The 13269-nt window shown below is 48.0% G+C and overlaps 1 protein-coding gene across 6 annotated transcripts in view; it reads left to right on the top strand.

Moving 5' to 3' along the window:
- The window catches only part of CUX1 (cut like homeobox 1), a 373348-nt gene that overhangs the window by 223350 nt on the left and 136729 nt on the right, over positions 1 to 13269 (top strand). For all 6 annotated transcript variants that reach the window (XM_036824618.1, XM_036824617.1, XM_036824616.1 and 3 more), the window contains exons 5-6: positions 7363 to 7500; positions 11681 to 11804. In XM_036824618.1, coding sequence (XP_036680513.1) covers positions 7363 to 7500; positions 11681 to 11804 — 262 coding nt within the window. The remainder of the gene's footprint in view (positions 1 to 7362; positions 7501 to 11680; positions 11805 to 13269) is intronic.

Genomic DNA, 13269 nt, shown 5'->3' with positions numbered 1-13269 from the left:
TTTGTTGAGTTTCTTGGATTTGGGGGTTTATAGCTTTCACCAAATTTGGAAATTTTGCCACTTCTTTCAAATACGTCCCTTGCCCCTTTCTGGGACATGTATGTTAGATTGCTTGATATTGTTTTACAGGCTGCTGAGGTTTTAGTAACTTTTTTTTTTTCAGTCTCTTCTCTGTGCTTCTATTTAGACAGTTTCTGTGACTATGTCTTTGAGTTAGTTCTCTGATCTTCTTGATTTTGCAGTGTCTAATGTGCTTTTAAGCCAATCTAGGGAATTTTTTTCATTTCAGATACTGTATTTTAAGCTCTAGAATTCCATCTGGGTCTTTATAGCTTCTGTTTCTCTCCTTATTGTGTTCATGTTTTTCTTTAAATCCTTGAGCATGCTTATAATTGTTTTAGTCTTTGTCAACTACTCCCATTATCTCTTTTTTATAAATTTATTTATTTATTTACTTTTTGGCTGCATTGCGTCTTTGTTGCTGTGCGTGGGCTTTCTCTAGTTGCATTGAGCGGGGACTACTCTTTGCTGCGGTGCAGTGGCTTCTCTTGTTGTGGAGCACAGGCTCTAGGCATGCGGGCTTCAGTAGTTGTGGCACGTGGGCTCAGTAGTTGTGGCTCGTGGGCTGTAGAGCACAGGCTCAGTAATTGTGGCACACAGGCTTAGTTGCTCCGCGGCATGTGGGATCCTCCTGGACCAGGGCTCGAACCTGTGTCCCCTGTACTGGCAGGTGGATTGGTAACCACTGAGCCACCAGGGAAGCCCTACTCCCATTATCTCTTGTAATTTCTGGTTCTGTGTTTATTAACTGATGTTTTTTTCCCTTATTATCCTGATTCTTTGCATGTCTAGTAATTTTTGATTGGATGTTGGACATTGTAGTTAACTGGATTTTGTTGTCTTTCTTAAGAGTGTTGAAATATTTGGGGCAGGCAGTTAAATTACTTGCAGATCAACTCAATTATTCTGAGACATGTTTTTAAGCTTTTGGGGACAGGTCCAGACTAGCCTTTACTTTAGGATTAGCTTAGCCCTCCACTCTGGTGTGGCCCTCTGATGTCTTCTACTGAATGTCCTGGCTGTTCAACAAGCCTCTCTTCTCTGGCTAGTTGCAACTTGAAAGCCTCCCAACACTGTGAACTCTAGGAGTTGTTTACTTAGACCTTCCTTGTAGTTCTTTGTGCGGCCTTGTGGAGTTTCACCCTGTGTGTATGTATGTACCTTATCTTTTAGCAACAGATTTTATATGACTCCTCTGCAGATTTCTCTAGCTCTTTCTCTGCATATCTCCCTCCTTTCCAGGGCTCTGCCCTATAAATTCCAGGTACCTCAGTCTCCTGATCTTTAGATCTCTATCTTCTCAATCCAAGAAGACCATCATGCTCTGCTTGGGTTCCCCCTTCCCTGTGCTGCAGTCCAGAAAGTGTTTCCTGGCAGAAAGTCAGGGTGATCATAGGGTTCACCTTACTTGTGTCCCTCTTTCAGGGATCACCATTCCTGCTCTGCTGGTTGTACAACATCTGTAAATGGTTCTTTGTTTCATTTAGATTGCCTAGTATTCTAGTTGTTTATGGCCAGAGGGCAGGTCCAGTGCCAGTTAATCTGTCATGGCCAGGAGTAGAAATCTCCAAGTTTTGTTAATGTTGTTTTGATTTTAATGGCTGTCATAAATGGCTGGAAAAGATAACTCACAAAGATACATAGACCCAAACCAAAGCAGTGCATTATTAGCTAACTTTACAAAAATATGATTCATATTTTTGAAACCTGCATACCAGTTATAAGAAAGTATTAGTTGAAATTCAGCTAGTAAATTTTTATTTATCATGGTATATCAATTTTTCTTGCTAACTAGTCAGAAGATACTGTATTTTTTATATATTAACAAATGGGTTTGAAACTCGTTTTGGCAAATATTTCATCAGGTTTGAGTTGGTTGATAATAGGTAACATCTATTGAGTATTAACTCCGTGACTGGCGGTCTATCACATATTATCGTAGTTAATCCTTACAACAACCTAATGATATTGGCACAATTATTATGCCCAATTTATAGATAAAGAAAGTAAGATACAGAGATATTAAGTAGCTTGTCAAAGGTTGCACACCAGTAAGTGGCAGAGCTGGGATTCAATCGCATATAGTCTGGCCCACACTCTAAACAATTACCTTCTACTCCCTCTTGTCTGATATGAGGCATTGAGACATTTTTGTAGACAGTGTTATCTTTGCCCATAAGTTTATATGATGATGGGAACATTTCCAAATATCCACTTTTAGAGTGCTGTCACTGTAGATGAGTTTCATTCAAGTAGTTTTTTTTTCCCCCCTAAGTATTAAAACATCACATTTACTTCAAAGACATAGATTATGTGTTTATATTTTTTAAATGTCTGCCAGGCAGCATATTACTGATAGCCATCTGTCATCACAGAACAGGGCAGCTAATTTAGAACACTTCGCTTTTTAAAAGAAAAATTGTATAACTCATCTTTAAGCTTAAAACTCTTAAATACTTTGCAACTAGAAAACCAACAAACATTTTCGTGGTTCAGAGTACTGCAGTTTTCTTCTCATGCCCCAGTGGCTCATCTTGGCAAGAGTCCTATTCTCTGGTGGCTTTTTCCATCAGGAGTAGAATTGAATCCAAACTGAACCCCTTAGCTCACTGTAGACGCTGTATTTTCATGAGACTGACCCACTACCTACTGTGCAACAGCGCACCTCCAACATTGTATTTTCAGCTCTAGAATTCAGTTCGATTCTTCTTTGTATCATCTCTTTCTCTCCTTAATTGTGTTCATATTTTTCTTTAAATCCTTGAGCACAGGCCTCCCACTCTGACCACTTGTCCTTGGCCGTTTTCCCTTCCCTTCATCATACCTCACTGGCTTCTCTCTATGCCTTGTATATGCCCATCCTCGCACCCAGCTCTGGACCTTTGAACTGCCATTCCCTCTGCCAAGAGTCTTCACGTTCTCTCCTCTTTGACATCCAGATCTCAATCCCAGGGTCAACTACTCAAGAGGCCCTCCCTGTCCTTCTGTCTCCAGGACCCATTCCCCATTCTCCACACCCTGTCTCCTCTCTTCTTCATGCTTGGCAGTACTGAGAGCATTCTGATTTGTTTGGTTTTACTGTTTGTCTGTCTCCCTCACTTCAGTGGAATGTCAAGTCTTTGAGAACAAGGATTTTCTCTTGTTCGCCACCGTGTCCCCCCAGCACCTAGAATGGTCCTGACATCATAGAATGTGTACGTGGGCACCTGCAGTTGGACTGAAGTATTTCTGTGGCTGTGCCTGACCCTTCCCTGCTTCTTGCTCCCCTGCATGCTGTTTCTTCCACAGGGATGGACTGCCCCACAGTCTCCACAGGTCTAAACTCTGACTCTTCTTTTTAGAGAAAAAAAAAAAAAATCTCCTTTTCCCAGTTTCTCTATCTGGGAATGGTCTTCCATGTGGCCCTTCTTGTTTAGCTTAGTTATTTGTGAACATGGTTTATCTCTGTGAGGTTGGGCCCAGCTGACTCTGCTGAATGTCCATCCCAATGAATCAGTGCCTTACCCAGAGCAGACAGATGCTTAGGACCTACTTGCTGTATTAGTACTTGAAGAGACAGTATAATTTAGTCGGCTGCTGGTTCAGAAGGCAGAAATCTTAATTAGACTTTTGCATTACCTGTTTGCCTGGCCGACTTCTCGCCTCCCCCTGTCCCTGGGTGAGATGCCAGCGCCTGACTCGCTGCAGAGCCCCCTCCCCCCCGACCTCTGGCTGTGATGGCTGGAATCAACGAGATAATGTTCCATGTACTTAGGGGAAGGTGCTGAATAAATACAGGTGACTTGTTGTTGTTATAATTATGTTCTTTGAGTCCTGTGCTGCATACTGAGCTGTAGAATGCCTCAAAGAGTGTTTTAGGAATGAACTATGAGATGATTGTAGAACACTTTGCAAGTCTGTCACATCGGGTGCATGGCACTGGCAGTAAGGCATGTTGAACTGAAGGAGGCGGCAGGGAAGATGGGCTGCAGGTTTCCGTGTGGTGCTGTTCCACGCATGGGTGTGTGCTCTTGCCTCCCCCAGACGGTTCCCTAATCGAGCTGCTGAGATCGGAGGCTTGTGACGTTCAGAATAAGACCTAACAATACTTGTGTGGGGTTTAAATGGCATTGGAAATCATTCATGAGGCAAAAAGCTATGATTTCCCCTAGATTAACATGCAGGCTGGGGTTTGGCATGCCGAAATTCACTGTTTTGGTCTCTAGCCCAAGCATGCTAGAGTCATTATATTGTCATGTGGTAATTAACTGTTCCTGTAATACAAGTAATAAATATTAAGCCTAAGAGGTACTTTAGCAATGCCTTTTACATAATCCAAAACGATATTCAAATGCTGTAGGCGTTGAGTCATTCAACTGTACTGTAGTAAAGTTTGAAGTTTAATACATAGAGATTTTTGAACGTTCAGTTCATTCTTTATTCTATGACCAGTTCTGCTACTTAGGCATTAACCTTTAATCATGTTCAATTAAATATATATGCCGTAATGAATAATTATAAGATTGCCAGAATTTTCATTTACAATATAATGCTTTGAAAATTTGTCTAAAGCTCCTAGTTACCATTCACTTGATAATGTGCGTATTATTTTTATATGTTACTGAATTCCTTGCTGAATCCAACGAGGGAAACTATTTTTTTATTCAAAGCAGACACAGTGGGTCCTGGCCTCTTAAGAGGAATGGACTGGAAAAGTTGTCAAGAGAAATTTGTGGGATGGAGGGCCGCATACTAGCTTAGCTCTTTAAAATATAATTTGTACTGGCAGTTGTGCTGGGAAACCTACAGCAATGAACATTCAGAGAATTTTATAGAAGCGCAGTGGTTCTTCTCCTCAATTCTTCCCTGACCCCTGTTTCAAGTTAAAGTTGTCGTTTTACATGGACGGGGCCACAGGCAATACTCTCTTTTATCTCCTTCAGGTCATTTGCCCAGCATAAGGCCATGTGGGGAGTGGGAAGAGGAGTGGGGGTGGGAAGGTGTCCAGGGAAGATACTGGAATTAAAAAAAAAAAAAAAAAAAGCTGCACCTGGAATGTTCTGAGGATGTTCATTCTGTAGTGCTATTACCACTCCTACTTACAAGGAACCATCTCCCCAAAATAGCTTTTGAAATCTAATTTAGTACAAATATTTTAATGCTGATAAAAATAATAATGAGAGGCCACAAATGAGAAAGCGATGAGGTCGTCATAAACTGTATATACGCACAGAATCAGTGCCCGGCTGCCGGGGTTTCACGTGATGGGCGGTGTTAAACGTTGTGCTGGACGTGCCGCGGGGCCTGCCTTTTGTAAACCCCACCAAGACGCTGGCTCCTCAAAGCGCTCCTGGCTCCTGGTGGCCCCGCCGACTGAGGCGTGGTAGACGGAGCCCTCGTTTCCAGGAACCAAGGGTGGTCTGAAAAATTAACTGCTCTGGTATTTGAAAATTAAGTGAGCGCTTGGATATATACCCTTGTTGATCCACTGGGCTCTGTGTTTAGCATTCCTCAACCGGAGACTAAATCTTTGCAGCCGTCTCACAAGTGATGCTGGCGTCCATACCAGAAATATCTTCCGTAATCTTTTCTAAGCCCAGCAGACTCGGGTATGCTTCTACTCTGACGGGGCCCCAGAGTCCTAGAGGAAGTGCCCCACTGGGGCCCGGCAGGTGGATTATAAGTGCAGCAGAAATAAAAATAAAGACCCAACTGATGCCAGAAGAACACTTAATGTCTCTCCATTTTGTGCTGAATGAACGGTAAAGGCAAAGTCCGCGCCTGTACCCCAAATTCCACGTCTGCATTGTCCGATTTTAGGTCCAAATCTGTTGCAGGAAAGGGGACCTCTTCCATGGCCCGAGAGCGGGCTCTTGTCTAACACTCGGGAATGAATTGTCCGAGGAGACACAGGTGCTGACAAAGCAAGAGACTTTATTGGGAAGGGGTGCCCGGGCAGAGAGCAGCAGGGTCAGGGAACCCCGGAGAACTGCTCTGCCACATGGCTCCCAGTCTCGGGTTTTATGGTGATGGGGTGAGTTTCCGTGTTGTCTCTGGCCAATGACTCTGACTCAGGGTCCTTCCTGGTGGCACATCCGTCGCTCAGCCAAGATGGATTCCAGCAAGGAGTCTCGGAGGCTGGTAGGACTTAAGGACTGGCGTCTCCTCTCTCCTTTTGACCTTGCCCGAATTCTTCCGGTTGGTGGTAGCTTGTTAGTTCCGCATTCCTTACCAGGACCTCCCGTTGTAAGAGAACTCATGCGAGTGGCTACTGTTGTTCCTGGCCAGGGTGGGCGGTTTCGGTCAGTGGTTCCCCTCACAAATCCAGTTTTTTTGTAAGTGAGTCTGATGGTGGAGAGCACATTGAATTGGCTGCAGGACCTCTCATAACTGGCCCAGATGCCCTTCTCCTGCTGTTTGTACTCTAACCAGGAGTGTGGTGACCTCCTGGCTGGCTGGCCCGCCGGCGCAGGACGGGTCGCAGCAGCTGGGTCACCAGCTGTGCCTCTGAGGAAAGACAAAACAGCCGAGAGCAGAAACCCGGGGTTCTCCCATCTTTAGATCACTGGCTGGTAAGCCCTGACTCTTCCCTGAGCATCCTTCATCAGGAAAGGAGGGCCGTGACAAAAGGGGAGCCCGCCCCCTCAGGGGACCTTCCTCTTTGGAAGGACGGTCACTGGATCTCACAGACTTGGGTTTGAGATCTCTCTGCCCAACTAACCAGCCGGAAACCTGGGCCCATCAGGGCCCAGGACCCCGCCTCAATGAGCTTTAGTTCCCTCTTCTGTGAAAGGAACGTGATCTGTGTGTCACATCTCTCTCCCAGGAGTGTCCTGGGGCTCAAATGAGAAAATGTTCGTAAAAGTGTTCTGTGATGGCCAGACGCTCTCCGGGTATCAGGTGTTATTTCCACCTTCATAAGAATTATTGGAAACTTGAGGCCTTCGGCACCTTCCCACTCGCTGCTTCCTCCGCGTGGGCGCTAGGTGATAGGTGATTTTCCCGGGCTCCTCCCCTTGCCGCCGCGTGTATCTTTCTTCCTATCAGATCAGGGAATGGAAAATCCTTTAAGTGTCACACCAGGCCAGGGGAGTGGGCAAATCCCAGGGAGCCCGTGGCCATCCCCACCCCGTTTTCATGTACTGGGTCGGTCTGTGTGCATATCCCTTAGCAGCCACAGAGAAGCACGCGGTCCATCCAGCCGCGGGGCCTTGGGGAGCTGACTCCCTGGGAGCTGGGCGACCTGCTCCAAGCCTCCTCGAGGCCAGGAAGGTGGCTCGAATGTGTCCAGAAGGGGGTGACGTGTGTTTCCCTCTCGTGCAGATCCCGTTCCGGCTCTGGACCTCGGGCAGCAGCTCCAGCTCAAAGTGCAGCGCCTACACGACATTGAAACAGAGAACCAGAAACTTAGGGAAACTCTCGAAGAATACAACAAGGAATTTGCTGAAGTGAAAAATCAAGGTTGGTGGAAAATGTATTCATTCCTTCCTTTTTCTTTCTTTTTCTTTTCTTCTCTTTTTTCTTTTCTTTTCTTTCTTTTTTTCTTTTTTAATTGCCTTCCCCATACTGTTGGAACTAGCTCTGATTGTCACCTTCATCATAAAGTCCGGGTGGGGCAAGAATCAGAGTCATTAAAGAGAGATAATAATAATGCTTAGCAATTGAGAAGGAAAACTTTACCTCTGCACAACAACTGCATATGATTTTATTGCCCTCCCGCCGGGACCGATCAGGATTCTTTTAAAGTTCTTCCTGAATCATCATGTAATAGGATCTGCCTTTTCAAAGACGGATGCGTTGCCTGCGGGTGACACCTGTCAGAGAGCCAGCTCATGATCAAAGGGTCACATCCAGTAAGTCATTTAATAATTGAGGCCGATACATTAAGGCTTCAGACGCAGCCTGCACGTCCCCACGCGTGAGCCCCGTGGTGTCCTGGTCACTGTCACCTATCCATGACGAAGTTAACGAAGGAAAACAACAAGGAGAGAGGGCAAAGGTTGCCTGGCTTTTCCTGTCAGGGAAGAACAAAGAAATCTCTCCCACACCTAAAATCCAGACGTGTCCCAATCGGGAGCCTCTTGGCTTCCTTGTCTTGAGGAAAATCACTGCCCCATCTGACAGCCGCTGTAGGTTTCTCAGCCAAGTCCAAGTAAAAGTGGGCCTGTTTGGGTTTGTTTGGGGGTGTGGGTGAGGAAGGTGACAGAGCAAACTGCTTGGGGGACTTCCCCTGAGGGCTGGAGAAGGAATTACCTGATGAAGATTTTTTTTTTTTTGGCTGTGCTGGGTCTTCGTTGTTGTGCGCAGGCTCTATGGCACGTGGGCATCAGTTGTTGTGGCACCCGGGCTTAGTTGCCCCGAGGCATGTGGGATCTTCCCAGACCAGGGCTCGAACCCGTGTTGCCTGCATCGGCAGGCGGATTCTTAACTACTGCGCCACCAGGGAAGTCCCTGATGACGATTATTAAAAGCATCCTTGGGTTTTGAGACCTTTGGACACCGGCTGGCGAGGAGGGGTCGTGTGCGGAAAGGACCTGGGAAGAGGCAGGAAGGTCCAGGCCTGGGCAGTGAGGACAGCAGGCCCGAGGGCCCCTTCCTCGGGGACGCCACCTCAATCTGGCCCACAGGGAGCTCTGAGCCTGTGGGACCCAAGGGACAGTTTGGTCCCACTGGGGAGCAAGGTGAGGACTTAGGAGCTTGGGGTCCAGTGAGGGAAATGCTCCCTTCCCCCAGCAGGACTTGGCTCTGGTCAGAACCACCCAGCGCCCAGGGGAAAGAGAACCTGTAAATTCTGGTTCTGCACATTTCCTTCCAGTGACCTCTGGCATCTTATTTTGACAGATCCACTGTTTGGGTTTCCTTCAGTTTGATTTGGTTTTGTTGTAGGGCCTGGTCGCCCTCCCCCCCTGTTTTGTCAGCGCCCCAGGGCCAGTTGCCCAGCGTGGGGATCATCGCCTCCCCAAAGGCCTCACCTGATGGACATTTCTAAATGAAATGCAGAGACTAACGGACTTCCCTGGCGGTCCAGTGGTTAGGACTGCACTCGGCGCTTTCACTGCAGGGGGCATGGGTTCGATCCCTGGTCGGGGAACTAAGATCCCACAAGCCACGTGGCGTGGCCAAAAAAAGAAAGAAAGAGAGAAAGAAAGAAATGCAGAGTCCAAGACTCAAGAACAAAGGCTCCAAAGGCCAGCAGACCGGGCCGGGGTCCCTTGGTTGCCACCACTTCGCTGTGCAGCCTGGAGCAAGTGGTCTCACATTGTTGAAGCCTCGTTTCCTTGGGTGGGGGCAGAATTCTCGTACTAACCCTGACGGGCTGTTGTAGGATTAAATGAGATGCAGCCGAGGCGTTAAGCGCTGTTCCCGACACTCAGTAAATATCAGCTGCTCTTAACTCAGCGCTGTGGCTTTTTCCAGAAATCGCCCCCCATCCTTCTCTTTGTTTATTGGTATCTTTACAGATTTTCCCCGCTGCCAGGAAAATGCTGCTTTCCTCTCTTTTCTCCCCAGTATAAAAATGCTTTGAATTTGGAAGGGGTTGAGGTGCACATCACTTGTTTTAATCATCACAGCTGTAGTGTGGATGGATCAAATGTTAGAGCAGGACAGGAGTTTCTTTATCACATGCTGTAATTCTCCCCCACTCCATGTAAAGGTGAGTGAACGGGGCCCAGGCACAGCCCGTGGGAGCAGAGCTCTTCGTGTCCTCTCCTCCATGCCGCTCTCCCTCCTCCCCTACTCACGCGGAGGGGACCCAGCTGGGACACGCCCAGGGCAATGTCCTGGACCCGGGCCCAGGTGCCAGAGGAGGGACCGAGGCTCCAGGACAAATCTGCCCCTGGCTCACTGAGCAGCCCACCTGGGCTGGATGTGACCCTACTTTGATCATGAGCTGACTCTCTGACAGGTGTCACCCGCAGGCAACGCATCCGTCGTTGAAAAGGCAGATCCCCATCAGACAGAGTGGGAGCCCCAAGCTAGTGCCCCAAACTCCCCTGGAAGGAGCATAGATGGGTCACGCTGAGAAACCCATTGGGTTGAGCACCAGGGCCCAGGGGCTGTCCAGAGGTTTCCAACCCATTGCTCAAGGCAGAAATCCTGCGTGTTTACAGCCGCATTGACCATCGACTAAAAAGAATGTGCAGATGTTTCCAGAGGTGACCTGTCGTGTCCGCTTTGGACGTGTTCTGCTCCCTCCCCATCACTCCATGTTAACCATTGTGCTCACAGAGCGTTTCTTCCAGGCCCCAAACACCCAGCCCGAGAGGCAGGAAGCCCCCTGTTCATCTCTCAGATACCCTGCCAAGGTCATTGGCCTTAATTCCCTCTCTCCTCCTCTGAGGAGAACCCTCTGGTTCCATTAGATGAAAAAGGCCAATTTCTTATCTTAACGAAAGAGCCTCTAGCTTTTATGCACCAAGCCACGTGGGTACAAATGCCCGGCTGCCTGGCTCCTGCTTGGCCCGGCCTGTCTGCGCAGCTCAGGGAGCAGAAGCTGACGTGAGTTACAGCCCGAAGGAGCAAGGGCCACCAGTCCCAGCGCTTCCATGGGCAGAGACCTGGCAGGCGACGTTGTCGCCTGAGCCTGGAGCCCCGTTTTCACAGCCCCGTCGAGGCCTCACCCTGCTCAGCCCAGCCTCATGCCTCAGCCACTTTCTGAGCACCCACTGTGTCAGGTGCTGGGACGACCAAGGAACTCAGCCTTGCCCCCCACGAGATGGACCCACGCCCAGGCAGGTGCGGTCCCCCAAGAGCTCCACCATCCTTGGAGCCGGGGCCTCGGTGCTCTGCCTGGGGCTGAGTTAGGACCCTGCCCTGTTCATTGCATCTGCTCTCATGTTCCTATTTTGGGTCATTGAAGCAACTGCTGTAAACACGCACTTGGTGGTGGGGGAACCTGGGCTTTCCAGGGGCGACCCTGACCCCCAAGGGACCCTGCGTCCTGAGCACCGGGCACTGCAGGGCTTCACCACACAGCACTGCTTCCCACGCCTCTGGCACTCACCCTCCCTCAGCTGTGGCTCCCCTGGGCCCAGTCATCGGTTCTGCACACGCAGCCTGGGTCTGCCAGACTCTGGCCCCGGTGGAGGGTGCTCTCAGCACCCAAGCTCCGGGGCTGGTCCCTTCCAGCCGAGGAGACCGGCGCCCCATCCACTTAGCGCACCGTGTGTCTCATCACTTGTGAAACAGCAAAGGTGCAGCCCGTGGCCGGGGAGGTCAGTAGGCTTCTTCCAAAATGTGCGCACAGTTATGAACCGTTTTCTTTGTAAGACAGTACTTAAACCCACACTAAAACGTTATTAATCTTCCCTCAGTAGAGGACTAATTTAAGACTCATCAATAAGATGATACTATATTTTACCATTGATTTCCCCCCTCTTTTTCTTAAGTTGTATTAGAGAGACATAGTTCTTCTTCCAGCAAAATCCATTGATCCTCCTCAACCTAAATGTTTAAAGTTCAATTTAACATTTAGGGAGTAAAAGGTCTCCGAAGGGACTTGTAACCATTGATTTTGTGTCAGAGTTGAAGAGCTAAAGTTTAAAACACACCGATCCTCCTAGGTTATGAAAGCCTAGTATATATAGCCACATGGAACCATGCTTCTCTTACTGGAGTTTTTTTTCCCCCCCTTCTGCAGAGGTAACGATAAAAGCACTTAAAGAGAAAATCCGAGAATATGAACAGACTCTGAAGAACCAAGCCGAGACCATAGCTCTCGAAAAGGAACAAAAGTTACAAAATGATTTCGCAGAAAAGGAGAGGTGAGCACATGTTGGGATCTGCACGCACTGACGTGCTGACATAATGTTTTACTTGTACACGTCACATCACAAGACAGTTTTTTTAAATGGACCTGTGAAATAAGCCCAGGTTGGAAACCAAAATCCTAGGGGCTCTAAGGCACAATTTTGTTTGAAAAACAAAGGTGTCCCTTGTTCTGTAATTTGTGAGATTGTGAGGTGACCTTGAGTGAAATGTACCAGTCTTTCCCGTTGGTGGATGGTGTCAGGTATGTCAAAGGGCGTGTCTTTCGGGGCCACATGGTGCCGGGGCTTAAGCACAAAGCGTGTGTGGTTGGCACATGGGGGTGGTACCCGAGGTAAGATGAGAAGGGTGGGACCGTCCCCTGCTGTGTGTCTTCTCTGGGAAGTCCAGGGCAATGCTGAGCTCCTGCTACCTTCTTAAGTGAATTTTGATATTTAACATCTCTTCTCCCTCTCTCTCTCTCTCTCTCTCTCTCTCTCTCTCTCTCACACACACACACACATCTTTTTTTTTTTTTTAATTTTTTTTGTCTCTTGCCTCGTTTCATTACCTCACAGTGCTTCATACATCAAGGAGTTAGTATCAGTAAAATATATTAATTCACCATCGAAGGGCTGTGAGTGTTAGGTTTCCGCTGGCCTGCCTCACCCAAAACTTTGCCACAAATAATGAGTTGCTTTTTCACTAGTGTGATGACTTAATGAAAGTTAGATTTCTTTTTTTTTTTTTTTAATTTTTTTAAAAATTTATTTATTTATGGCTGTGTTGGGTCTTCGTTTCTGTGCGAGGGCTTTCTCTAGTTGCGGCAGGCGGGGGCCGCTCTTCATCGCGGTGCGCGGGCCTCTCACTATCGCGGCCTCTCTTGTTGCGGAGCACAGGCTCCAGACGCGCAGGCTCAGTAATTGTGGCTCACGGGCCTAGTTGCTCCGCGGCATGTGGGATCTTCCCAGACCAGGGCTCGAACCCGTGTCCCCTGCATTGGCAGGCAGACTCTCAACCACTGCGCCACCAGGGAAGCCCGAAAGTTAGATTTCTTATAAAAACCATAGGAGTGTTGAACTTACCAATTCAAATTGCTTAAGTCAGGTCTCTCAGAACTCTGGTGAAGCTAAGGTTTAAAAATCTAAGCCTGTTACGAAGAAATGTGAGTCCATTAATGAGAGGCACTAAATGTCTGGTTACAAGTTAAGAGGCAGGCCCGGTGGTGGGGTTTTGTGGGTGTTTCCCGTGGACTTGGAATGCAGCTGCTCGGACTTCTATGAGGCAGGCTCCGTGGAGATCTCAGGCATCACCAAGGCCTCTCTGGGGCACCATTAAACTGGCTTCATTTAGAAAAGAAGAAGAATGCCCGCTACACTCATTGCCAGGCCCTCTCGAGATGTTGTCTCAGCAAGTGCTCGGGATAGGCTTGCGGAGCAGACCATCTCATTTTACAGATTAGGCACCTGCCCGCACTCTCCC

Source organism: Balaenoptera musculus, chromosome 15, assembly GCF_009873245.2.
Source record: "Balaenoptera musculus isolate JJ_BM4_2016_0621 chromosome 15, mBalMus1.pri.v3, whole genome shotgun sequence".
Taxonomy (NCBI): domain Eukaryota; kingdom Metazoa; phylum Chordata; class Mammalia; order Artiodactyla; family Balaenopteridae; genus Balaenoptera; species Balaenoptera musculus.
This window is presented reverse-complemented; position numbering and strand designations above follow the sequence as displayed.